The 27248-nt window shown below is 46.9% G+C and overlaps 1 protein-coding gene and 1 long non-coding RNA gene across 52 annotated transcripts in view; one reads left to right on the forward strand and one right to left on the reverse strand.

The window, feature by feature from the left end:
* Sorbs1 (sorbin and SH3 domain containing 1) overlaps positions 1-27248 on the reverse strand; it is a 222380-nt gene that overhangs the window by 97557 nt on the left and 97575 nt on the right. For 40 of the 51 annotated variants that reach the window (XM_063273958.1, XM_063273944.1, NM_001421361.1 and 37 more), the window contains 4 exons: positions 16798-16851; positions 13016-13084; positions 10118-10207; positions 7853-7981 (listed from right to left, as the gene is read on the reverse strand). In XM_063273958.1, the coding sequence (XP_063130028.1) occupies positions 7853-7981; positions 10118-10207; positions 13016-13084; positions 16798-16807 (298 nt within the window). In that variant the 5' untranslated portion in view covers positions 16808-16851. Of the gene's footprint in view, positions 1-7852; positions 7982-8351; positions 8451-10117; positions 10208-13015; positions 13085-16797; positions 16852-18094; positions 18209-27248 lie in introns of those variants that run through there. The other 11 variants (XM_063273962.1, XM_063273997.1, XM_063273996.1 and 8 more) reach the window with 6 other exon arrangements.
* Positions 9201-20110, forward strand: LOC134484023 (uncharacterized). The gene is made up of 2 exons (XR_010061340.1): positions 9201-9398; positions 18678-20110. It is a non-coding gene; the product is annotated as an uncharacterized LOC134484023 (long non-coding RNA).

Here is a 27248-nt window from a genome sequence, read left to right on the forward strand (position 1 = left end):
AGGTAGGATGACCCACAACACTGGGTGGGAAGGGAGGAGGGGGATGGATCTACCAGGAAGTGGGAAAGTGAAGGTGACCAAAAGAGACTGTAGGATATTCTCAAAGAATTACTGCAAATATTATCTTTAAAGTATCCTTATGGGGAGCAAGACTGTCACATCCCCAGCATGCAGAATTTCAGGGTGACTCGGTTATATAGACTCTTGTAGTAGGTGGCCCATTACATTCCTGCCAGTCCCTAACAGACGATTCCTAGCCATCTGCCTTCTTCAGCAGTCACCGAGTTGAACTCTCCCGGGGCATGTGGTTCATGAATGTTACTGTTATCGCATTGAACTGGCTTGTGTAACCGGAGCAAGTATATTAACCTCACCGAAGTTCGCATTTCTTATCTGTAAACTAAAAATCCCTCCTCATGTCCTCCGCCCAAGGTTGCCGAGGAATCTGAGATCGGCCATGTGAAGGTGACCACATTTGAAAATCACTGCTAGGTCCATGCCTGCCCCAGAGAACTTCATGTACCCAGCCGACCCTAGACCGCTAGACACATTCTGTGACAAAGGCCCTTCACCCTCTTCACTCAATCGCTCTTAATGTCCCTTCTTCTCCAAGTTGCTATTTTCAGACACCTCTTGCCAAGCCACTTTTCGAATGCATTAAGTTTATATATCCACCAAATAGCAATAGGTTTCAAATGAGGAGCTCCTCAGTCATAGAGGTAAAATCCAGCACACACACTTGGGGACACATTCTTTTGCCCACTTTTTTTCCTGTTTAGTTGGTTCTATTCAAGTCACACTGGAAGACAATGGTCCATGGAAATCAAGGAGTGGCCATCCTTCTAAAGCGATAGGCACTAAAAGGAAGCCATCTTCATACCATCAGATGACCTCCCGTGAGTTCAAATCCTCTACCTTATCAACTGCGCATCTTCATCTGCAAAACAGGCACGAACTCTTTCCTGAGTCCTGATAGGACTAAGTCAACCACAAGGACTGGAGAGATGGCTGAATGCTTAAGAGCAACTTCTTGTGCTTTGTAGAGAACCCAGGTTCGATTCCCAACCAGTCAGTTTTCTTTAAAACTCCAGTTCTGGGAAATCTGATGTCCTTTTCTGACTTCTGCAGGCACCGTGCACACATATGCTACACATATATGCATGGGGGCAAAACATTCATATACGTAAAATAAAATCTAAAAATAATAAAATATGTGGTATTTATAATAAATGAATTTTATAAAACTGGAATCCAAAACACAGGAAGAGAAAACCCCACAGATATAAATTATATGGTGTGTGTGTATGTATGTGTGTGTGTTATTATGGTTTTGTTTTTTGTATGTTTCATGTCAATGTATGAAACATATACATATATCCATGGGTACGTTTGCCCGTGTGTATGCATGTGGGAGCCAGAGGTCAATAACTCAATATACCTGCTCAGTCTCCATCCATCTTGTTTTTTGAAACAACGTCTCTCAGTGAACTTGGCACTCACTGATTTTATTAGGCTGCTCACCAGAAGCCTCAGATTCTCCTGTCTCTCCCTCCACCTCAGCACTGGGTCACAGACATGAGCAACTATGCTGGGCTCTTACACGGGTACTGGGGATCCAAGCTCAGGGGCTTGTATCTACACAGGAAGCGTGCATAGAGCCATCTCCACAGTCATGTTTGGGTTTGAAACACGGTCTTACTATAAAGTTCCAGCTGATAGGGTATTTGGTGTGTAGCCCAGGCCGGCCTCAAACTCTCAGCAATCCTCCTGCTTCTGCCTCCTAAGTGGTGAGATTATAGGTATACAGCACCACGTGTAGCTCAAACATAGGCAAACCCACAAAGATATAAATTACAGTACGAGATCCCTCCGTTTAGTAAATTCAAAGCCATATTGTCCTTGGGAAATGACTCATTCCAAATCTTCAAAACCATTCCCCTCACTGTGTTCAAAAGGTTAGCTCCCAGGATCTCAGTCAGCAGCTGGGTTTCTTACTGAAGGAGAGTGCATCGCTGGCAGCTTGTCAGCCCTCATCCATTATCTTTCCCTTCGAAACTGGAAGGTGGGTAGCAGCCCAGGGCCAATTATATCTGAGTGCACAAGGTGAAGTTTTACATACATAGTCATCAATTACTGACTCCTGATGGAAGAGACTGTCAAAATGCTTCCTCCAATAAAATGGAAGGCTGGCCTGTAGACAGATCTGCAGCATGAAAATACTCAGTCTGTTAAAAAACAAAAAACAAACAAAACAAAACAAAACAACCCACAAGTCTGCTGTACCTTTTATCCTACCTGCTCTTTATAGACCTCTCTGCCCCATGGACAGAAGTTTCCAGATATCAACTATTATCATTTCTTTTCTAACTTCATTTTTGGTTTCTTGCTTATTTTTTAAAAATGGTTTTTCTTGGGACCTGAGGACACTTTTCACTAAGTCGGGCTCGATGTGGTCTAGAAAAGGCTCTGAGGTAGATGATATGCTCAAAGCAGGTCTGTGCATGTCCCAAATCTTACTTGTACTTTTTTATTTATGATATCCAGTGGAGAAATTAATATTATGAATAAAAAGGGTTGGTCCTTGAAGGAAAGGCCATCCAGAGACTGCCCTAACTTGAGATCCAGCCAATCTGCAGACACCATGACACTATTGCTGATGCCATGTTGTGCTTGTAGATAGGAGCCTAGTATGGCTGTCCTCTGAAAGACTCTGATTCTGACTCTCCCAGCATCTGACTAAGACAGATGCAGATACTCACAATCACTGGACTGAGCCCGGGTACACCAATGGAAGACTTAGGGGAATGACTGAAGGAGCTGATGGGGATTGCAATTCCACAGGAAGAACAATATCAACTAATCGAACTTCCCAGAGCTCCCAGAGACTAAACCACCAATCAAAGAATATACATGGGTTCATGACTCCAGATGCATATGTAGCAGAGGAGTGCCTTATCTGGCATCAGTGAGAGGGGAGGCTCTTGGTCCTGTGGAACCTTGTTGCCCCAGCAATAGGGGGATACTAGAGTGGTGAGGTAGGAGTGGGTTGGTGGGTGGGGGAGCACCCTCATAGAGACAAAGAGGAGGGGAGATGGGATGGGGAGTTTGAGGATGACTGGAAACCGGGAGGGGGGACAATAACAATTGAAATGTAAATAATAATTAATTAAAAAAAAAAGGTTTGGTCTTTACTCTGGGCTTCTGGAGATGACTGCCAAGTCCCTGGAAGTCTTGTTTAGCTGAGGTCTTGAAGAACAGTAAAGTGATTTAGAGTCAGGGCTTTCAGTCAGCAAGAGCTTCGTTGCCTACTAGAGTAGAGATGGGTCTTTGAGGAAGATAATGGTGAACACTTCTGCCCTGGGGTTCACTCACTGGATACTGGAAAATAATCTGTCGGGGACATGTTGCTATCTCTCCAGACTCTGTACCATGAACTTCTCTGGGCTGATTTTAATCTCTATGCTTTCCCTGAGCAAACAAATTGGACCCTTCTAGCATTAGCTCTAAGCCTGGGGTGTTTTGAAGAGTTCCCTAAATTTGCATCTGGGTGTCAGAAGGGATGGTGGTATCTCAAGAGATCCTTTCCTCTAACTTTTTAGCTGACCCTAATTCTTAGACATAGGCTCATAAAAACCACTGATTTCAATCGGGGCTATCAGAGAAACCCTGCCTCAAAAACAACGCAAGCAAATAACAAAAGCAAAAGCAAAACAGAACACTGACCTCATGGGAAAAGACGACCTAATTTCTGAGACGTTTGGCCCTGCCAGTCAGGAGAGGAGAATCACAAAAAAAAGAAATGAGGTGGTTGTGGCTGCAACAGTCACTCTGTCCGAGGATAGCTTTGTAGCAAATGCTGGGGCCAACAAGCACAGTGCGTAGATGGCAAGGAACTCCTCACTGAGAGCCTGAGAGCCTGGAGACTGAGTTAGGGTCCAGCATCTAGGGTAACAAGTTACACGGTCTCCAGATCACACCAGAAAGGAACTGGGAATTTCACCCCCTACCAGTGCAGACTTTCTTAACTGCTGTTCCAAAAGTAAAGAGAAAACCATTGGTCTAGGGCACTGGTGGGGTTGCTCAGAATTGACATGGTGATCGCCCAGACGTGGCTGGGTGATAAGAGCAGGAAACATGGATAAAATGATAAGGTTCCTCCCAGGCAAAGGGAGTCAGTATTAAGATCATTTCATTCTTCTCAAATCATTCTAATCCCAAGGTCCATCAGAGATGTGGGGTTGATCAGGGACCTGAGATCCAGTTACCACTCAAGGGCAGGGCTTGGGGGTGAGGTGGGGGAGGGAAGAAATGGTTCAGTGGTTAAAGTCCTTACTGCTCTTTCAAAGAACCCCAACCCAGTTCTGAGCACCTACATTGGGCTGGGGAGCAGCTTGCTACCTCCTGTAATTCCAGGTCCAACAGAATGTGTTACCTCTGTTCTCCAGACACCTGCACTTATGTATATACACCTACACAGAGACACACACTTACACAGAGACACACACTTACACAGAGACACACACCTACACAGAGACACACACCTACACAGAGACACACACCTACAGAGACACACACCTACACAGAGACACACACTTACAGAGACACACACCTACACAGAGACACACACCTACACAGAGACACACACCTACACAGAGACACACACCTACACAGAGACACACACCTACAGAGACACACACCTACACAGAGACACACACCTACACAGAGACACACACCTACAGAGACACACACCTACACAGAGACACACACCTACACAGAGACACACACCTACACAGAGACACACACCTACAGAGACACACACCTATGCAGATACACACCTACACAGAGACACACACCTACACAGAGACACACACCTACATAGACACATACCTACACAGAGACACACACCTACATAGAGACACACACCTACACAGAGACATACACCTACAGAGATACATACTACACAGAGACATACACATACACATAATAAAAAATTAAATTAAAAAGTAAATTTAAATTTAATTCAACTATAATTTAAATTAAATTTTAAAGCAGGAGCCTGAGCAGCAGGTTTAAACTGGACACCTTTAAGGGCCCCAGCTTCCTTTCCTCTGGCTTCATGATCACACATGCTTTTAAGCTTGGTAGTAGCAATCCGAGAAAGAGGGTGCCTCCATAATCCATCCCAGAGTTCATGTGTGTACACAAGACTCCTCCATCCACACTGCAGGTTTTAATTTCCAAATGCCTCCCAAAGCCCTTCTTGTGCCAGGAAACTCAACACAGACAATAACGGAATTGATCATCCCTTGAAAACATCCTTCACAAATCCCTCCTCTAGAAAACAAGCTGGGCAGCCTGGATTCCCTGATTCTCATATCAAGCCTTGTTACCTCATTCTCTCAAAAGACCCTTTACCCTGTCCTCCATCTACACCGCCCTCACTCCTGGCCCAGAACCTCATGCCTTCCAATGGACAGACAGTATGTCACCTTTTGCAGGCCTCCTGACCCACGGTGACAACAAGGGTTATCATGGCAGGCCTGTGCGGAATGCTTGACATGAAGGAGCTAGTTTAATGTCACCAACTCCAGTAGGACACTGCCCAATTTATAGATGGGAAAACTGAAGCCATCTAAGGCTGACGAATTTGTCCATGTTCTAAAGATAGTAAGTGGCCAAGGCCAAGAGAAAGGGGACTCAGTGACCCCCTAACTATACTGCCTGTCATCAGAGGAGGAAGTCAGAACAATGGCTGAAAACTGGAGGTATCTTTACACATCATTGGAGCTCAAGCAAATAGACAGCAACATGGAAAGCTACAGGGATGGACGGGGCGGTAAAGGTGAGAGCACAGGCGGTGTGCAAATGCTAATTTGGAGACAACGACGTTAACTTCACAGGGGGAAGACTCTTATTTAATGTAAGATGAGTCTTGGAGGAGAAACTACAGGCAACCGCCTTAATAAACCACCAGTTCTTCCTCCTATTTGCATTTTAAGACGCTTTTAAAGACTCGCTGGAAAGGTTGAAATTCTCTCGCACCAAATCTGTTGGAATAAACCTGTGGGAATTACCACAGGACAAGATGGTGCTTCCTTATCTGCATAGGCTGGACCCATAATTCTGTAGCACAATAGTCCCCTAGCAAGCAGCACAGTAAAAAGCTCTGCTCTGTATCAGTGCCTGTTAGAACCACTAGAGGGAGCTCAAGGCCCCCTCTCCGTTGCCTAAGGATTGGCAGGTTATGCTTGTCTGACTAGCTTTTCTCTTTGGAAATCTCTCTTCCCCACATACCCTCCAGTCTTGTGAAGAAATTATTTTGCCTTTCTTCTTGCCCACATCTTTCCTAGAGAAGAGAATGGCAAATTCCAGCAGCCCAGGAATCAAATGTGGGATTAGACATCAGAACCAAGAATTTGGAGTCTGAGGATGACTCAGCCTTTCCCTAGGCTGAGGAACAGAGAAGATCTCCCTGGGGTTCTCCATCACCCATAAGGAGCTTGTGCTCAAACACTGGCTTCACTCTCAAGCATCTGCCTTGGTACCCATTGTAGGCGACTGCTGCAGGAAGTCAGAAGATTTGAGTATTTCTCATTTGTAGGCTACATAACTCTATCAGGCCTCAACGCCCGCCTCCCACTGTACCAAAGGTTGCGAGTCCTATTTCCCTTACACTCTGACTCCAAGAATGTGCTAAGCGTCCCGGCTTCAAGAGAAAAGAAAACCCCACTTTCAAATGTGGTCCCTGGGCCAGCTCTACAGGGCGACCTAAGAACTTGTCAGAAATACAAAAGCAAAGACCCTACCTCAGACTGGCAAGCAGGCATCACAAGTCTGACACCCGTCTGGCCTGTCTACTTTGGATGCTTGTGATGCAGAGGGGGTAAGAGCCCTACAGAATGGTTAGTGACTGAGCCGCCCCAAGCTGTGGACAAGTCAGCAATGGCAGAATGCACAGGCTGTTGAATGCTCTCTGGAAAGGTCAAGATAACCCCAATGCCAATCTTAATCTAACTGGTACCTCACATTGGACAGCTTATCCCATACCAGCAGGCCTGTTAAAATCCCCGAATCTCTTCCTTGCTTCTAACAATCCCACGTAGCAGGTACCATCAATCCCATGGCACAGGTGAGAGCCTTAGGGTTGAGAGGGGAAATCAACTGTCCCTGACTGCCCAGCCCTCAGGAGGAAGAGACAGGATATAAACAAAGAGCTCCCAGAATCCAGAGTCGAAGGCTGAAGTCCCAAGACCATGTGCTATGCACTCTGGTTTCCCAGTCTATGGTGTCAGGGTGGGCAGAGGGTCTGGGCATGGGTTCCATGCATTTGACCAGGCTCTTGCTCACCACTGACCTTAGAAGTGCTCTTGTGATCCTCCCTGCCCCGGCAGCCTGGTCCCTACCCAATACCCGTGCCCCATGGTTTCCACACTCCCAGCAGCTACGCCTTGTAGCCACCTGTACTCCTGCCTCTGGCTTCTTCGGCTAGCCCTACCTGGCCAAGTCAGAGCCAGCCTCAGCAGTGGGCAGAGCCTTAGGGACATCTAATCACTGTCCTATACCATGTGTTTGCAGATGCTGAACTGCCTATATCCATACAACACAGTCTTCACAGGACCGGCCATCTAGCAGGGCTCTCTGCTCAGTCAAAGCAGAGGTCACTAGGCCTGGTCACAGATCAGGGCTTGACATACCAATCGTCACAGAAGGGACAGAAGTCACTATCCTGGGACCCCAGGAGAAGAAGGATGTGGCTGATGAATTCACATCACCTCTCCCCACCCTGCAGAACCACAAGGACATCCACCCTCCCCTCTGCACATCTCCCCTCCCAGACTCCAGGGCAACATACCTGACTTGTTTTCATGCTTCGGAGATTCCTGGGGGCTCACAGGGCTGCTGCTTGGGGTCTCCCTGTAGGAAGACGAGGCCCGAAGGGTCACTGTCCCTTTCCCTGTGCAGATTTTTGTAGGGTCCATGTCTGAAAAGGAAGATCCAAAGGACAGGGTTAGAGCCAAGACCTCTGAGGGAGTTGCAGGATAGTCCAGTTAGCAGAGGTTACGGCAGGGGAATGAGATGAACCTGGTTACACCTATGCCTACCCTTCAAACATCTGTGACCAATGAGAATTAATCTGTACAACGGTAGACCAGCATCATGAGATTAGGAGAAGAAGCAAGGTAAGCTCTGAGTAAAGGCATGAGTTACATCAGCTGAAAACATTTCCCAATGGAAGGAAGCTGGCTCATTCCTACGAAATGAAGTTTGAGTTGCTAAGCAGACTTCTGACCAGTTAGTAAGGCATGGTTCACAGAAGAGGTTGTGAAAGATCTCTCAAGCTTGCAGATCACCCTTCTCACGAAAAATAGCAAGCGAGCAACGTGGCCATCGGGGAATGTTCCGAAGAGAAAGGCGACTCCTTGCATCTCTCGTTGGTCAATACTCCTGAACTACGAGACAGAGGGAGGTGCTGTTCACAGATGGGAGCTTTCACACTCCAGTATGATGAGAGAACAGGAAGGTGGCCAGACAGGCTCGGTCACATGCAACAGTGTCCTCTGAACCTCTCTTTCATCTACACAGACTCCTCACTCCACATGCAGGGACAAGGTCCATAAAAGAGCCTGGGCTCTTTAGGAAGACTCTCAAAGCAGTCATCTGAATCCAGGGCGACGTGTCCCTAGCCGCCCCCCCATGGAGGTCTTAAACCACAGATAATACTCAGCCTAAAGGATCAATATCTTTCCTGTACAAACAGACATACTTATGATAAGGTTTAATGTATAAGGTGGGCACAGTAAAAGACTGGCAACAGTGGGTTCTTCTAAAATGGTAGAGTTATAACATTGTAACCAAAGTTATCTCAACTTGTGTGTTGTTTCCATTTAACTTTTCTTCACTTAATATTTAATAACTGTTTCCATTTAGTATTTTTGACTGTAATTCACCATAACTAACTGAACCTGTGGCTAACAGAGAGTCTGCTTGCTTTAGCAGGCCTGGTGTTCCTCCTTCAGGAAAGTCAGTCATGAGGCAGGAAAGGAGTGCAGACCATGCTACTTCTCAGAGCACAGAGCCAAGTGTTTATGTGCAGCTGAGCTAAGTCAACCCCACACTTACTTCCTACAGCCCCATACCTGCCAAACCACTCAAGTCCCGCTTCCTGAGCTAAAATTACCACAATGAGGATGAGAGGCTGGAGCTTAGAGTGTGCCCTGCCCATGTCAGTTTGGGGGTGGAGGATTGGGGGGTCGCAGTAATGAGAAGGCGAGCTTCCTTTTCCCCTGCTTTTTATTCCTGCCCCTGCATCCCTCTTCCATGAGAGAGGAAACCACGAAACTCACAGCACATCACAGACCACATGGCGACCTCAGGGAGCATCTGACCCCATCAAGAAAGTAAGTGGCCGGTGTTATACAATTACTGGGAAAGCCAGACCAGGGTCACAGGGGTGACAGGCAAACTGGCAAAACCGCAGCTCATCTGTCGGCTCCACTTGTCCCACTTGGACTTCACAAAACTTTGAGTCAGAACCTCAAGGAAACTGTACGCCCCCGCCTCTTGGAGAAGAGAGGCAGGAAGGAATTGTAGGTGAAGCCAGAGAGGGGCTGTCGTGCTCTGGGAAATGGCCCTGAGTATCACCCAGGGAACCACCATCTGACATCGACATATATGAGAGCTGCTTCATATTCAGCCTGACTCAGAGGTTCTCCGTGAGGCCAGGTTAACTCTCCAAGAACCGGGGTTTTCACACAAGTATCGGGAGTTGCAAACCTCTTAGGAGTGAGCCCCGCCACAGAGTGAAGGTTCAGCCTCTGCACCAAGCCTTCTAAAGCAGGGAGGACAAGGCTGCAGCTTTTGGTTCTTCCTCTACTCCTCCCTGGCCTACACACTTCAGACAGACAGACAGACAGACAGACAGAGACACACACACACACACACACACACACATATACACACATACACACAAATACATACAGAAAGGAAACAACTTAAGGAGATGAAATGCCTTATATCATGCAAGGATTAGGGCTCACAGTATGGTGTTAGGAGCAAAGAAGGAAAAGAAACCATGCATGATCCGACAATTAAAAGAAACAGCCCCAAAGAGAGATACCTGGAGGGAGTACTAGGCCTGAAGGGCTTTTCACTGTCTTCACGGGAATTATTTTAACAGCAGATATAGTGCGAGCACGCAAAGGGTCGGCTGTTGAAAACACAAAAGGGTAAACGGTGCATCCAGAAACAACATTTGGGAGACGCTCAGGCAAGTCGAAGAACTGTGCGGGGACAATAGGAGGAAGCTGCCTACGCTAGAAGAACAATGCAAAGAGACGTGGATGCCATCATTAAAAATAGCCTGCTTTCTCTCTCTGGGGTTCTGGGCCAAGATGGCTGAAGCCTTTCTGCGGCCATCATTCAGATGGAGTTGATCCATGCGTATTGGCAGCCCCTGGCACAGAGAGCTTGCCAAGGCTGGACAGAGACGTACAGACACACAGATGGCCTGGCAAGTAGAAGGGGGATACAATCTGAGTACGAGATGTCCCTTGGGAATAGTGGGTCATCTGCCGTACAGCCAGGCTTTGAGGACAGGGTTATGGCTGCAGGCTGAGTGCAGCTAAGAGAGGAATACTCTTGTAGACTGCCTGGTCCTTGAGGCCTCAAAGCTGCTTCTCTCAAATCGTACCTTTTAGGATCCTGTGCCTGCTCTGACAGTCCATACTCTCTGACCCCACGCAAATCGGAACCCCTATCTGGTGGGGAACAGATGGTGCTGCCTAAGCCCGCACTTTGCTACAAAGGAGGTGCCAAGTGTCCAAGTGTGGATGATGAAGGCTCTGGACAGCACCCCAGTACTCAGCAGTGCTGGACGCTGAGACCCCATTCCTTGTCTGCCTAGATTCCCATCTCAATGACGGGCACATCGCCAAACCTCCCTCGGTCTTTCTCTTTAACAGCAGTAAGGAAAGAAAGATGCACAAGGGTACCAAAGTGACCCCAATGAACTGTGCCCAGGGGTCTTAGAGTCATAGAACACAGAATGACACAGGGTAGGTCTGCTTAAAAATAAGAGACTATCTATCAACTCAGCACCACGTGACTGGGATTGTCAAGTGGGCAGGAAGGAAAGTGGGAAACACCTTCAAGGTGGACAGCGCCCATCCTGCCCGTCCTGCCACTGCCTTGGGCACGCACACGGTATATGTCTGCAATAACTAAGTCAAGAGTGACAATTCTGCATATATCTAGATTGAATGAACTTCTCACAGGAATCTGATCACTGAATCTTAACAATCTCTTGGGAGACGGTACTGGGGTGGGAGCAGAGCTGGGCTGCCATCTCCAGAGGAAGAAGTAAGAGGCTTAGCTAATCGCTCAGTCACTTGTTCTACGTTTGTTCTCAAGTGCAGAGGCTGAGGCAGGAGCCCAGTTATGCTGGCTCAGGGTTCACTACAGGCCACTCTGGTAACCTATAGGTTACAACCTGTCTCTTGTTTCCTACCTAACGTGAGTCTAGCTAAGGCAGAGAAAAGCCATCATTACCTGCTGTGACATACCCTCTGCCCCCTTAAAAAAAAACTCTTTTAATAAAAGTCTCTTCTATAGGCAGATTTAGAGATGGAGCTGGTAGTCCCAGGGTTTCAGAAGCCCCTCTATGCTTCCAGTTTAAATAAATACTCCCTTGCAGCCCTTCACAGCCCTGCTCCAAGCAAGACAGCCAAGATGGCCCAAGACCCTGAGAACATAGCCCACATGAACTTACACACTGAGTGGAGAAGGGCAGAAAGCCAGGGAGGTGGGGGACAAAAGTGGCACTGAATTCCTGTCCCCAACGAGCTTAGCCTCATGCCACTCAAGCCTCTCACTCCCCACCTTTCGCCCTCTGCCTTCTCTCTCCAGAGCGATCCTGCTGAGTGAACACCTTGCCTTCTCCAAGGGAATATTTGGGTGCATTTGACGAAATTTACAAAGACTAAGTATGGAAAATTCTGAAATTATTCTTTGGGAGAGGCACTTTTTTTTTTTTTTTTTGACTTCAATGCCCCAAGCAGAGATTTTTATCGGTCCTCAGTGGCACTGTAGAACACATAGATCGCTGCTCATGGAGTCACTGGAGCCCAGGATGGGATGCAGAAGTATGCACTGAGGTCACACTGCCTCCCTCTGGAGGTAAGAGAAGTTGCACCTGCAGAGATCACACCCCACCCCACCCCCACCCCCCGTGTCCGTCTCTGCTCTTCATAGGCAGAACTGGGATCACGTTCATCTAATTACTCCAACTTTGTTCCTGTACCTTATACTGCAAGACCAATGTCGGATTGGGGGTCGGAGTGTCCTAGGCAAACAGGACCTCGAGAGGCATCCTCTTCATTATTATTTTTTTAAGCAAAGGGAATTTTTATTTTAAAAACAAAGGAGACTTAGTAAGTAGGAAAGGAAAACGTTCTCAGGATCCAAGAGGGAGCGGCTGAGAGAGGCCCCCAAAGTGTGCTGCCAGGCTCTCGAATGCCTTCTTACCATATCAATAATTCAGTTCACATTTCTCTCTCCTATTTGGAAGAATTTTTACAGTGAAAATATGAGGACCTAGAAGGCAGCTTAGTGGTAAAGCACTTGTCCATGTGGACACAGCTCTTTTTTGAACACAAGGGGAGGAGTTAAAATCAATGACACTGAAATGACTTCATTCACAGGTGACACATTTGTGACAGGTGAAGGTGCCTGTACACAGGCAATTCCAGGCCAATGAGTGCCATCTGCACCAGGTATGACACTTACCCAGCACCCACTCTCTAACTCGCCAACCCAGCATCCCTGTGAGCACACCATCTCAGAGTTGGAAGAGGCAGCCTCAGACCCATAAAGACCTGACCACAGCTCAGGTCTCAAGAAGCCATGACAGGAACTAAGCCTAAGACTAGGCCAATGATGTCTTCCCCAGAGAGGTGGGAATGTCCCTACCCAGCATGCCCTGCATCTTCCGGAAACGCTTTCTCATACCAAGCCTTACCTTTGTCTGGTCCATGGCTGCCAGGTGCCAAGCCATTCACCACAGCTTTAGAACTTCCAACATCACATTCTGAAAGAAAGATGATGAATGGAAGGCTTGTGACCATGCTTGTTCAACAGTCAGAGTATGAGGTAGGATAGAGTTAAGACACTCAGCAGTTCTGACCACACACACACACACACACACACACACACACACACACACACCATCAGCTTTCTCAGGCTTGGGACCAGCACCCCAGGGTGCCTGGGGGAGTTCTGAACCAGACCGGATGCAAAGGCTATTTGGGGATGGGAAGTGTGTTGTGGGGCATACAAATCCTAGTGCTTCACTGGAGTTCTTTGACATTTAAAGTGTCTCAATGGCTGCCCCAGGTCTACTTGTCAAAGATGAGCTGACTTTTCTATAAACTGCGGCTTTAGACACTGTCGCTCTTCACCATTCTGGAACCTGTGTTACTGTCCCAGAGATGGCATGGTGTCCTGACCACTCATTCCACCTCCCTTTTCTAACTGAAGCCTCAGTGGCACGTCACAGCCCTGCACTCTCCTGCCTGCTCTCAACTCCTGAGAAGGTGAGATTTTCAGACTTGGATCTTGGCTACAAAGTCCCTAGCCAGGAAGACTTCACCCCCTTTCCTTACTTTAGGGAAATCCTTGGGGCTCAAGCTGACTGCCACTTCAGTGTCATTTGAGATTTTCCTGAGCTCTGCTCAGCTGCCAACACTGACATCCTCCCTGCCTACCGGGTTCTCCACCCATCACTTGTGGGAACTCAGAGGTGGTCTAAGGAAGACCAAGGGTATGTGGCCAATGGCTTGGAGGGACTCTCACAGCAAAATGGCAACAGAGCTACAATTGTTACTACAGTTCTTTAAGCATGTGTTTGCCAGGGTTGCTAATCCATGCTGAGTATCCCACAATTACTATTTCACTATCTCCTTGGGGTCTAGTCCTTGGGAGCTAAAGTTAGGAACTGCAATTCTATTGATAAGATAATTGAGGCTCAAAGGGCCAAGCCCATCCGAGCTCACTAACCAGGAGACTGAACTGCCCCACTTACAGCCCATCTTCTTCCCCAACTAAGATAAGCAGTCTTGTTTCCTGACTTGTTATAAATTCCCTCAAATGGTAGGCCCTAAAACCCACTTCACATCCTATGCGCTAATCTAGCTAAAACTAAGCCACCTTACTGGGGCTTTTACCAGGCAGCCTCTTGAAAGGCTGAGCGCCTGATAAACAGGTTACAGTGCAGCCAGGCCGTACAGCACCTGGGCAGCCCTTCCCCCACAGTGGCCCGGACTGCCCAGAGTGTATCCTGTTTGTGGCTCACAGACAAAGGCTCACTCTCTTAGAGTCAAATCCGCCCTGAAGCCTCATTTCGGGACAGTGGAAGAAGGGGTGGGCTGGGGGGGGGGTGTTAAGAAAGAAAAGGGGCTCCTACTGCCTACCACATACCTTTTACCTGTCCTGTCCCTGAGCACCTCATCTAGATCACATCTCTCCAACTGTGCCATCTGTACCAGGTATGACACTTACCCAGCACCGGCTATCTAACCCGCCATCCCAGCATCTCTGTGAGCACACCATCTCAGGAGCAGCCTGTGAGCTACTACCAGGTTCACATTCTTTCTCTCCCCTTTCCCTTTTTAGCTAAACAGAGCAACCGAACTGAAATAAGCATTTGGGATTTAGAAATTAACACTCAAAACAGGGCTCAGCTTTGGTAGCATATGTGGCTGTACCACGCTGTTGTGTCCCCCTCGCCCCCTTGCCCCCTCGCCGCTCCCCCAACCCCGGCACTGCAGGGCAACTGGACACAGCTGATTAATTCCTCAGAGTTCAGTTTCCCCATCTGTATGTCAGAGGCATCAAGCTAGGCCCGGCTTGAGAGTGTGGTGGGGGTTCGGAGAAACAAGAGCCTGCTAGAAAGTTGCTTCCCTCAGAGAGAGAGAGAGAGGCAGCTCAGGACCAGCTGAAACAGTAACAATACGCTTTTTTTTTTTTTAACTGCCATTCTTTCCACTAAAGATGCAACCAAGTATTTTCCATTTAGCTACTCTCTTTCCAACATGGTAAACATAAGAGTACACAGCCTCTCCCTCCCCACCCACCTTCACCGGTAGTGTTTTCATTTCCTTGGGATTAAAAATCCCAAGACAGGATTTTTCAGGTCAAAAGGCCTAGGATTTTGGACTCCTGGGCGAAGTTTCCTTCCAGCACCTGCCTGAGAGATTCAGAGGAGGAAGGCACCCCCCTGGGAACCTCCTGGCCCCCTCCTTCTCCTGCCTTTAAAACTATCAGGAATAGCAACCGGCCTAGAAGAGCAGGAGACATTACTAGCCCCAGAGCAAGTTTTTGTTTGTTTTTAAAGGGAAATAGGAAAATGGTCCAGGCTATTATAAATGATAACAAAGGGCAGGACTGGGGACATGGCTCATCTGTCACAACCATTACCAAAACGGGTGAAGCCCTGGGTTCCATCTCCAGCACCAACTATATAAAAGTGGAGCGGAGGCACACACATGTAACTCCAGCACTTGGGAGCCAAAGGTAGGATGATCAAGATTCCAGGTCATCCTTGCCTCCATAAAGGAGAGTTCAAGGCCAGTCTGGGCTAAATGTATGCATCTAAAAACATAAGAATGACCCAAGAGGCAAACCAAAGAAACTGAGTCAGTGAGATGCATCCATGTCTACTTTGGCACAGAAAACACACTGAAGGGGCCCAGGGCAAACCAAGTCCCTCACTTTACCAGGAGGAACTCCAGGCTAACAACAGCAAGATACCACACACGTGCAGATCCTGTCACGTCCACAGGCACAGAGCTCAGCATATTAGGAGCTTTGCTGTCCTCGGTCTCAGGAAACTCCCAATGATTCAGTCAGGGCTATTATCATGTCCACCTCACAGCAGAGAAGCAAAGGCCCAGAGCACAAGCACACAAGCACATAGATGCATGGGCACGTGAAGCATAAGGGGACAGGTGCAGCCCTGAACTGCCCCCTCCATAACCCTCCCAGGCCTCACCACACACGGTCCTACACAGGTCAGGACTTGGCTAAACACTGAATGTAAATAAATAGGAAAGACTCTTTAAGCTATAGGTCTCTGAATGAAACTATTCTCAATGAGGTGCTGGATCAGAAGAATCCTGAGTGACATATTACATGGTCCCCTGCCTCCCATCCCCACCTCAGGTCCAGGAGGCCAAGGTGGGACCAATACCCGGAAGGAAATGTCTCCAGGCTGGAACCTGAAGAGAGTCAGCTGCATAAGGCACAGGAATCTGTCCCCTGTTCCGCCTTCCCTGCTCCAAGCCTCCCATCCCGTTCAGGACTAAAACTACTCGGAGCACTTTTATTTAGATCCTGATTCTTAAAAGCAAAAGTTAGTTGTTCTGAGAGCCGGATAAAGTGTTGGGTTAGCCCCCAATCCGGGGGTAAACATGACTACACCGTGTATTTGGCCTCGATCATCTAGATTAAGAAAGACCGCTAAGGTACCGAAATGTGCCGAAGTTTCTCAAACACAGACTTAAAATAACTGCAGCTCACTGTATGTCAACGATAACCCACGGAAAGGAAAGGAGGCTCCTGTGAAGACAGCCCTGGAATACACAGTGTGCGGCACAGCTCTTCATAATCGTGGGTGGGACAATCATTTGCACTGTAAGTGCAAATGTTGCTGTTGATGACACACTAAGATATAGGGAAATCTAAGTGCACCCGTGCACTTTCATAGATCTGACAAGAGAAGGGGGGGTGGTTTAAATGACTTACCAGAACTCATGCTGGTGGCAGGCAAGTCTTCTCCAGCCGCTGCTCCGGAGGGTTCTGCAGAAAAGCACACAAGGGAGCGGATGGATGGCAGTCGCATGATAAATCCCCACGGTTAGTGTTGAAAATGCAAACACTGTAACCCTTGGTCAAACAGAGCTGAACCGGGAGCCACGTGGCCAGGCTTCTAGTTCACAGCTAGTCACAGATTCCGAGGACTTGGGGCATCTCACTCAACTTCCTTGCTTCATTTTGTCTGCCTGACTCTGTTTAGATACCATCCCAGATCTCCTCAAGCAACAAGTCAATTTAAAAAAAAAAATAACTTTGTAAATGTTTAAACAAAACAAAAGAAACAAAATACTATCATCGGAGGTTGATATGTAATTGTGGATGTTTACAGTGGATGCTCACAATGTACCAGAAAAATGTTCTAGGTGCTTTAAATAATTTGACTCATGACAGCAAGCATTAACACAGTGTTAGTTCGAGAATGAGGCACGGGGAGGTGATGCAGCTTGCCTGACTATGCTGGGGTGGATCATGGAAACTAAGCAGCCTGAATCAGGGGCCGAGTGTCTAGGCACTGCCCCTCTCACTTATGGGCAGACATTATCACCAATGTTCAAGTGGATAGCCCTCAGAATTAAGAGATCTCAAGCCATGGGTGCTCACAATGTGAGACCTTTATTGCTTTTGGATGGTGATGAAGACCAAGCCCAGAGTTTCAAGGGTACACTAACCAAAGACTCAACCTCTAAACTGCATTGATGCTCAAGTCAAACTGTATTAATATGCTTTGAAAAAAGACATGGACTGCAGTGGTGTGTGCCTGTAATCCCAGGCAGGTATATGCAGGAGGATCAGGACCTTAAGGTCATCCTCACCACATTGTAAGTTTGAGGCCAGTCTTCACTATAGAAGATGGTCTACAACCATACAACTTTAATCGTGCCCAATCTCATCTGAAGTTAAGTAGGGTTGGGCCTGACTTATAGTCATATGGGTTATGAATACACACACACACACACACACACACACACGCACACGCACACGCACACGCACACGCACATGAACACACAAATTATAGCATTTGACGAATAAGCAGACCCTACAATTACCAACAGAGTCACAACACACTGCATTTCCATCATCCCCAGAAAAGGTCATTATGTCTCCTTACAGCCAAGTATGTCACACCAAGCTCTTAGGAACCACTGACTACTTACCATCTCTAGGGTTTGACTACTTTCTAGGATTTTCTACAGACGGTACCCCACACAGTAATGTTTTTGCCTACCTTTTGAAACCCCAGTGGCTTCAAATGCTTAAGTCTCCTTCTGGACTCCACTCTACCCACTCAGTTATCTCTATCCAATAACTCACGAGTTTGATTACTACTTCCTACATAATCCTGAAAGAAAGCAGATACATACATTTACCTAGTTTGTCCCTATTCAAAATCTTTTTTTTTTTTTTTTTTTACCATTTTTGGTCCTTTACATTTCTCATTTGTCTTGTTTTATTTTTGAGATAGGATTTTCCACTGTCATATAGGCCAAACTAGAGCTCATTGTGTAGCCCTGACCTGCCTCAAACTTGCTGAGATCCTCCTCCCTTGACCTTTCATGTGCTGGTATACCCAGCTAGGTCCTTTGCATTCTCGTGTGAAGTTTAAATGCTTCATCTTTTTTCCTCAAAGGAAAGAAAGTAAGGAAAAGAAGAGAAAGAAAAGGTCTTTTGGGTTTCTAGCTGGGATTTTGTAGACTCTGTAATCACTTAGGAGTAAACCAGTATTTCCACAATATATGCTCCGGTTACTGGGCAAGGCCCCTCTCCCTTTAGCCATGTCTTCCTTGATTTCTCTCACCAATGTTTTACAGGCTTCAAAATGAAGGCCTTGAGCACCAACTGGTTCCTCCCACATAAGACACCTCAAGCTTTCTGCAGTTCTACAGTTCCATCCAGGGACACTGAAATGGGTGGCAATGCTAGACAAAAAATTCAGGTCCAGTCTTCAACATCCTCAGAACCTCAAAGAGTCAAGTAAGCAGACAGATGAAACTCAGAAGTCAATTTGGGTGAGAAATTCTACAACTCTGATTACAAATGCAGAGTTGGATTCTAAAAGAAAAACCGCCAAGCAGGACAGGTTTAACAAATGCAAATGTTAGTAGGTCCAAACATCCCCAACTCAGAAAAACAGCAAACCTGTACAAGAAGAAAAAGAAGAAGAAATCAGTCCAACCTTTCAACAGTCACCTAGATGTAAAGACCTCCATTTGTCAGTTACAGATGCTAGAACCAGCTAGATGTTTCCACAAACAAGGAGAAGCCTGTTCACTTCCTGCTAGAAACTCACCCACTTGGCAAAGACTCACACAGCTGGAAGGACGGACGGTGGCATGCCCAAAGAACAGCCACCGTCAACAGAACAAAACCCAAAGCCGGTGACGACGCAATGCACCTCTGACGGGAAAGGACATCAGCAAGGCTGTGGTGGGAACCACTGAAGTGGTCCTCCTGAGACCCCAGGAGGAAGCTACCATGTGAAGCAGTTATGTGATGACACCTCCCATCTTCACTCATAAGAGCCAGACAGAGGAAGCCTAGGTGTGCGTCAATGCATGAATGAGGAAGGCGCCAAGGCTAACAGTGAAGCGGTAATTTGCTACCAAGCATAGTTACGTCCTTTGTAGGAAAACAAAACTAGAGATCCTATTAAGTGAAATAAACCATAAACCACACTCAAAAAAAAAAAAAAAAAAAAAAAAAAGGTTCCCTATGAAGACTTTAGTTCAGTTTTTGTTTGTTGTTGTTGTTGCTGTTGTTTTGTTTTTTTTTTTTTCCCCAAGAGAGGGTGTAAAGGTACAACTGGAAGGAATTAAGGAACCAGAGATAAGGGTCAAGGAATCTACTAGGAATAGCAGTAGATGAAACCAAAGAACATTATATGCATAAAAACGTCACAAGTATGGGAGTCATTGTGGACTGTCAGCTTGAGAGAACTGAGAATCACCGGCCTCCGGGCATGCCTGTGAGATATTGTGTTAATCATGTTCATGGGGTAAGAAGACTAGCCCGCTATAGATGGCACCATCCCTAGACTGTATCCTCCTGGCTGTACAGAATGGAGAAAGCCAGCTGAGCACTAGGCAAGAATCTGCTGCTCTCTGTGGCTAAGGTTTCTTCAAAAATAATAAAGATATTGATTACATCAGACGTAGAACTCAAATGTTGATGTCAATATTAAGTAAAGGAAGCGGGACACATATACCATAACCACACTACCCCCTGGTACTCTCTGTCCCCGTGGTCTCTCCACATCAATGGCTAGCCCCACATTGGCACTGGCTACTCTCTGACCCCAGCAGCGGCTGCCCTCCTGCGACTCTCTGCTGTGAACTCTGTTCACAATACCAGCATCCCCTTAAGATCAAAACTCTAGAGGCTTGTAATTTATCCATCAGATTTATATCAGTAAATTCTCACCCCACAAAATGCCCACACAATAAACTCTGAACCAATTGATAACCATGTAAACTGCCTACCTAGATAAGACACACTGTCCTGTAAAAATCCATCCCTTATAAAATATTTATAAATACCTGTAGCCCTGTAAGGCCACACGGATTCTAGGTCGTCCTTCTCCGCCTCCACCTTGGTTCCTCTCCTTCCTCCTTCCCTCTTTCTCCCCTCTCCAAAACTCTGTGCCTGCCTTACTTTTTCACTGCCCAATCACAGGTCTTGCCTTATCTTGTGCCTGCCCTCACCTGCATACAGACATCAATCCACACTCAAATGCTTATTTTATGTAACAGACCTCTGATACTAGCACTTGCCCTCTGACCCAGGGACCGAAGTGTGGCTCCCCAGCACAACATAAAATGCCAGGTGTTTGTTCTGTAATCCCGGTGCTGAGGAGGCCGAGACAAGAGGATCCCTGAGGCTTGTGGCCAACTAGACTAGAAAAGCTCAGGGTCAGTGAGAGACCCTGTCTCAAAATAGGGTGGAGAAGTGATTAAGATAAATGCCTTGCGTTGACCTCTGGCCTCATATATACTCACGCAAAGACACCCAAGACACAAACACAGACATACACGCACACCCTCTTGTACTTAGCTGTTAAAATTTACTTTTAAGCCATGCTCTAAAACATGATTTGGTTGAACAAATATTGGCACAGCTTCAAAATCTCCCATAAGCCCTTTCCCAGGCTAGAAAGTCTCTGGGTAAAAGCCCAAAAGAGAAAAATGACTCCACCTAGTGGCAAAACCAATCAACTGCAAATGGTCATTTATTTCCTGTAGAGAAGACCAGCATGTCCCAGCTTGGGTGGGCCAGGGAGAGACAAGCCACCATCCTACATATACCTAGAGCTGCTGGCCCTACCATACTTGGGCAATGCAGCACGGCATCCACACAGGCATTCCACCCAAGAACAAGATGTGAACTGGCCACGGCTCAGAAGGATGATCCAGATCCCCAACAGTTCCGCCGGGGGCCTCTTTACTTCTAAAGTCCGACAAGCTTTGCTGACTAAGAAAGAATAATGTGCTAAACGGCAAAAATCACACTCGTGCTTCCGGCTGAGACAAGACCAAATAACTAAATATGACCTGTTCACTAAGAAGGAAAGGCCTTGACATGGACAGTCGGAGGGAGGAACGTAGCTGGAGAAAAACAATTTGTAGGAAGAAGTCTTAGCAGAGAAGGAGGCTCAGTTTAGCCTCTCACACAGCACACCCCTGTCTCTCTTCAGTACCACGGTATGTTGTCTTCATGACTCCTCTCTATTTCCAACATAAGACGAGACTAAAAAGTCATGAGCTTTGTACCTGTGCCCACTCAGCCAGAAAGACCTACCTGCAGAGTCCTACCTTTAAATAGACGAGACTCCTCTACTCTGCTGCAGTTGCTTATAAAGGGAGCCAGCTCTCCTCAGAGCAAAGTGTCAGCTATGCTCAGTCATGGAAACCCAACCTGAGACCAGCTTCACACAGAGGCAGCTATTCCCAATGCCTTGAGCAGAGCGGACAGCTTGCAAAGGCCCAGAATAACGTCCCGCCCGATTTCTCTGGACTTGTTTATCCCCGGCCAGAGAGGCACATCTATCTCTCCAGCTCTCAACAGCACCTTCTCAATCGCCACGAATGTCATTTCTTTTCAAATTCACTCTCTGCATTATTGGAGGGGGGGGGGGGCAGAGGGCCCTTCAGAAAATGGAGATGGTAACTCTGAGCTGGGAGAAACTTCCTTTCAAGGGGAAGAAACTAGGATAGGGTTTGCCCCGATATTAGCTTCGATCTGGAATCCCAAGAATCAGCCGGGGGCTTGGAACAAAACAGGCTGGTGGTTTCTCGGGGGAGGGAGTCCTAGGAAAACATGTCAAACAGGCCACCCCCTACGTCTTCCCATTTCCTCCTGGAGTCCCTCCAACTCCATTTCCGTTCTGACCAATTATCTGAAACGGCTTTCAGAAAGGTCTCACATGTACACATTCAGCCAAGTCCGACCGTTTCTGTGCTAGACAGAGCTTCTCAGGTCTACGGACCACAGTTAAGACAGTTAACTTCTTCCTTCCCACAAGCACATTCTGACTGTTGAGTGTCAACACCATAGACAATGACAACAACAAATGACTTCTAGCAGACTATAAGGACCGTCCTGGGAAAACGTGTGGGTCTTTGAGGAGCTCAGAGCCACAGGGTCACAAGCTAGTCCACACTCATTTCCTTCAGGGTTCATCGGGAGTGTCAGAACAAGATGATTGCAGGCCTTCTGGCCCATTTCCATAATCTTCCAACTGTGTTGGAAGAGGGTTCACGAGCCCCCAGCCCACTGGGCAGGCTCCCACCCACCCACTCCCCACTTGTCATTTCAACCCTTGAGTTGCTCTTGGCAACTTCATTAGCGTCTACTTCCTAGGTTCTCCTCTGATAAATGAGGTCTGTGGCTGCAAAATGCAGGGTTCACAAGCCTGGAATCTGAGCCACGTCTTCACCGAGTGGGCACAAATACTGAGTTGTGGTTTTATTTTGTTTTAAGTCTACCTTCTACCAATGTCTTTGTTTTAAAGACTTGTTTTATATTTTGATTTACTTATAGAAGAGGGTGTTGCGAGTCCCTGGACCTGAAGTTACAGGCAGTTGTGAGCGACCCAACGAAGGAGCCCAACTTAGGTCTTCTAGAACTGGAGCAAGGTTCTTAACCTCGCTGCCATATCTCGGGCACTTCCACACACTTGCCTTCCCCCTCCCCCCATTGCTCATCTGTTTCCTCAGGATAGCCTCCACCTTCAGTGTTCAGAATGCCAGCCCAGCCCTCTACAGTTACCTAACAATCTGTATCACGTTAGAAGTTTCCAATGGTACCCACACCTCACTGCACAGTACAAAGTCCAAACAAGGAGATTCAAGGCCAGGCTGGGTCCACTCCTCATCCTTTCCTGCCTGCTCTGTCTCTGCTGCCTTAAAGGAAGCTCACCAGACAGAGCTCACCTGGCTGCCAGGGGAGGGAGGGGTGGTAGTATTCGTCTCTGTTCCCTAACATCAAGTAGGAAGCTTGGGGGAGACCAAGCATCTAATAGCACTGGTGAGGGAAAAATCTGCCCCTTGAGAACATGTCTAAGGGCACCATCCTCTCTCCTTCTTCAGTATCCCCCTCCACCACCAGACCTGGTAAAGTTCTTCTTCCCTAATTCTTCATTTTCCTTGCCCGTGTATCCTTATACCCACCACTCTGATCCACCCTCAGAGTTCCAGACCATGCGCTCGCTCTATGCCTCAGATCTGTCCTACCTCACAACTGCCAGGCGCTGACTTAAGCAAGAAAAGAGCTCCTGTATCTGATTCCAACGAGGGCCCCTCTTGCCCCAAAAGTTAGTCAGGCAGCACAAAAAGGCAAACCATTTGTTGGCAAAGTCCGCTGATCTGAAACGGTGTTCCTTTAGCAAATGCTATGTACAAGGACAGTGCCTGGCCCTACTTCTGCCTCTAAGACTATCACAAGACGAAGGACAGGAGATATGCCTGGAAGACATGATATAGCCAGTCAGAGGTCTCTTCGGGTTCCAGTCTGAATGAAGTGTGACTGGGGAGAATGGAAGAATGAATAAATACAAAAGAAGCCAATTAACCAGTCGTGTTGTTCCTAAAGTTGCCCCAAATGTCACCGTTGTAGGAAAACAATGATCCTAAGGTGCCATGGGACCCAGAAGGGAGAACACAGTCCTACCTCCCCTCCCCCCACGTGCTCCACACACCCTAACTCTACGTGCGGCATACTTGACAAAGATGGACCCCATTTCCAAGCCTTCAAGACCCACCAGCCTAGAAATGGCACAGTGCACAGTGGGCTGGGCCCTCCTCCACCAACAGGAGATCAAGAAAGTGCCCCACAGACTTCCTCCTAGGCCAATCTGATGGAGGCAATTTCTTATTTGAGAGTCCCTCTGCCCAGGTGAATCGAAGCAAAACCACCTGACGTATGTGAAACTAGACTATTTTTACATTTGGGGACTTCTAATATTTGCAATAGAAATGAAATGAATGAGGGATCTGAGATCTGCATGAAATTCACCCGTGTTTCACCATGCCTAACGCCTACAGGTCAACAACCAACTCTATGTTACTTTCAGCATTGGCCGTCAATCCATCACATGAGACTTGAGTGTGGGCTTTTGAAGTGTGGCGTCACTCCAGCAGTCAAAGAGTTTGGGATTTTAGAGCATTTCAGATTTGGAGCTTTAAGATCAGGGATGTTCAACCTGTAAAACTTTTTTGTTTTTCATGAAAAACAACTTTTCTTAGCTCATATTTGATATCTGAAATCTTTAGAACTTTCGAGAGGAAACTCCAGCAAACAAAAAAAAGTCACTAATAATCTTGTCTCTGAGAACTCCACACGGCGCACTTTTCCACTGAATTAACAGCAGTGACTGGCGTGCAGAATTCTGACATTAATCATATCCACTGCTTTTGCTTGGGAGGCCAGGCTACTCCACTGTAACTCCTTATGAGGACTCGGGAGACACGGAGTGACTCAAAGGTTCTGCCAGATTTCCTAAAGAAGCAACTACACCAAGTATTTCATTTTAGGAGGGTCACAGGGACTGCCAGGTAACAGCACACATCGTCCCTCCCTTAGACACTAACCTCACCCCTGCCAGCTCCCTGCGCCTCTGCTTTAGTATTCCAGAACCCTTCGCTACTTCACAATCCCTTTGGATGTGCAACTCTGGGCATACAAAGGTACTCAGGCATGCATTGTTAACCAAGACAAGCCCTAAAAGTGAAAACTGGCCCATTTGTGTTTCCCAAATATGGTCCTGTCTACAGAACCCAAACAAAACTGACTGTCTGACTGTGGCATCTAGTGAATTTGGATCTCTTCCCTTAAGACAATCTAGAGAATTCAAAACAGGGCAGATTCCCAAACTCATTAGATAAAAGGAAAGCATCGTTACAAAGATTTATAAAGAGTCTTAAAATAAGGGCAGGCCCATGACAGAAATACCACACTCTTTCTGAAGGGGTCACTGCACACTGATGAGAAGTCATCAATGGCTGCGCCTTCAATTCCCTGCAGAGTCCAGGCTGGGCCACACACAGGTAAGTGAGATTCAACAGTGAGCGCTGTGTGCAGCTGAACAACAGACCTAAGAAAGCCTTTGAACAGGGGCCTGCTGGCATCCAGGAATGGCAGAAGGCTGGGTCTCCCACACGGCAGGGCTGTCAGCTCTAACAGACAGTCCACACAGTTCCCACTCCACCTTCCTCACATGCTATGAATTCCCTGAGGCCACTGGTTCACCACATCCTATGTAGCACAGACTTTTACAGTGCAGGCCAGCCATGCCAGGCTCAGGGATGGGAGAACACAGGCTCCATTCACTGAAAGGATTCTGTGTCTTCTGCAAATATATAGCCTAAATGCCTCAATTCATAATACCGACTTACTCAAAATTTGCTTGTTTTCCTTAAATTTTCAAATGTCACCAAAGGTATACTGACCTGCCCCAAAGTCAACACGACACACTGGAAACATTATCTTTTCCGAGAACACCTCTCTTCTGAATAGCATGTGCTTAGTAACTGAAGTGGAACATGTACACACAGGCCCCAAATCAATAACCCCAAAGTTACAGCATAAGGCCAAGGATCATTAGTGTCTAACTGTGGTAACCATAAGGCTGACCCACTCTAGCTGTGCACACAGGATTACATTAACTACATTTTTCTAATTCCTTCTTCCTTTTTATTAATGTTAGGCTGGGTTTTTGTTTGTTTGTTTTTTAACAATCAGATATCAAAATGATATCCAAGCACCTGATAATATAATCCAAGTTCCTGAGGTAGGTTTTCTTTAAGAGTAAAACCTCCAAAACATTCACTACGGCACCAAACAATTAGCTGACAGCAAACAATTAGCCAGAGTCTCTTAAGTCTACATTGTCTATCAAACCAGATTACCTGAAATAGCATGGCATGGAATAGCATTAAGACTTTAATATATGAAATTAATATACAACAAAAACAACATCTTGGTTTCAGGTAGAGTGACTGGCTTTTTGGGGTCCCCTCTTCCTCCAGATTCATGCGGTGCTTGGCAGCTGCTGGAAGCTAATCAGAGCCAGGAGAAACAGATTTGAACCAAATCTGGCCAGGGCTGTTTAAGTTAGAAAACTTGTCTGCTGTATTTTACCGACTTAGAAGAGATTAATAACACCTAATTTAATAAGTTGTTCTTCTCCAGGTTACATTTTAAAGTATTCATTTACATGTTAATGGGAAGGTAGCAGGAGGAGTATTCTAACAGAGAAGGCGGGCAGCAGGCTGGCCTTTCTAATCCTCTGTTTACTGTGTGGACAGACAGCTGGTTACAAGCCCTCCTCCTGAGGTGGATGCTGCTACTACTATCTGCACCCAAAACCAGACTGCAATGGTTCTCAAGCACCAGGAAGCAAGTCCCCAGCTCGACCTTCCTGTGCAAAGCCCTCAGTAACTGTCCTCTCGGAAGGGAATGTCTCAAGAAACCCAACCATCGCTATGGACACACGGTACACACTCAGGACACTACTAAGCAAACAGATGGACTCTACCTGAAACCAAGATGTTGTTTTTGTTGTATATTAATTCCATATATTAAAGTCTTAATGCTATTCCATGCCATGCTATTTCAGGAAATCTGGTTTGATAGACAATGTAGACTTAAGAGACATACTCTGGCTAATCGTTAGCACTCACACTACTAAGCAAACAGATGGACCGTCTGCATTTCCCCAAAGCTGGCCGGGAACCAGCCACTTTACATCGGCCATTTCTAATCCTCAAACACCTCATTACAATGGGAAAAACTGAGCCTCAGTGATGGTAGCATGACTCAATGAAGAGTCAAAATGTCGAGTTTGGAGAGATGGCTTAGTAATTAAGAGCATTTGCAGAGGACCTGGG

Source organism: Rattus norvegicus, chromosome 1, assembly GCF_036323735.1.
Source record: "Rattus norvegicus strain BN/NHsdMcwi chromosome 1, GRCr8, whole genome shotgun sequence".
NCBI classification, from domain to species: Eukaryota; Metazoa; Chordata; class Mammalia; order Rodentia; family Muridae; genus Rattus; species Rattus norvegicus.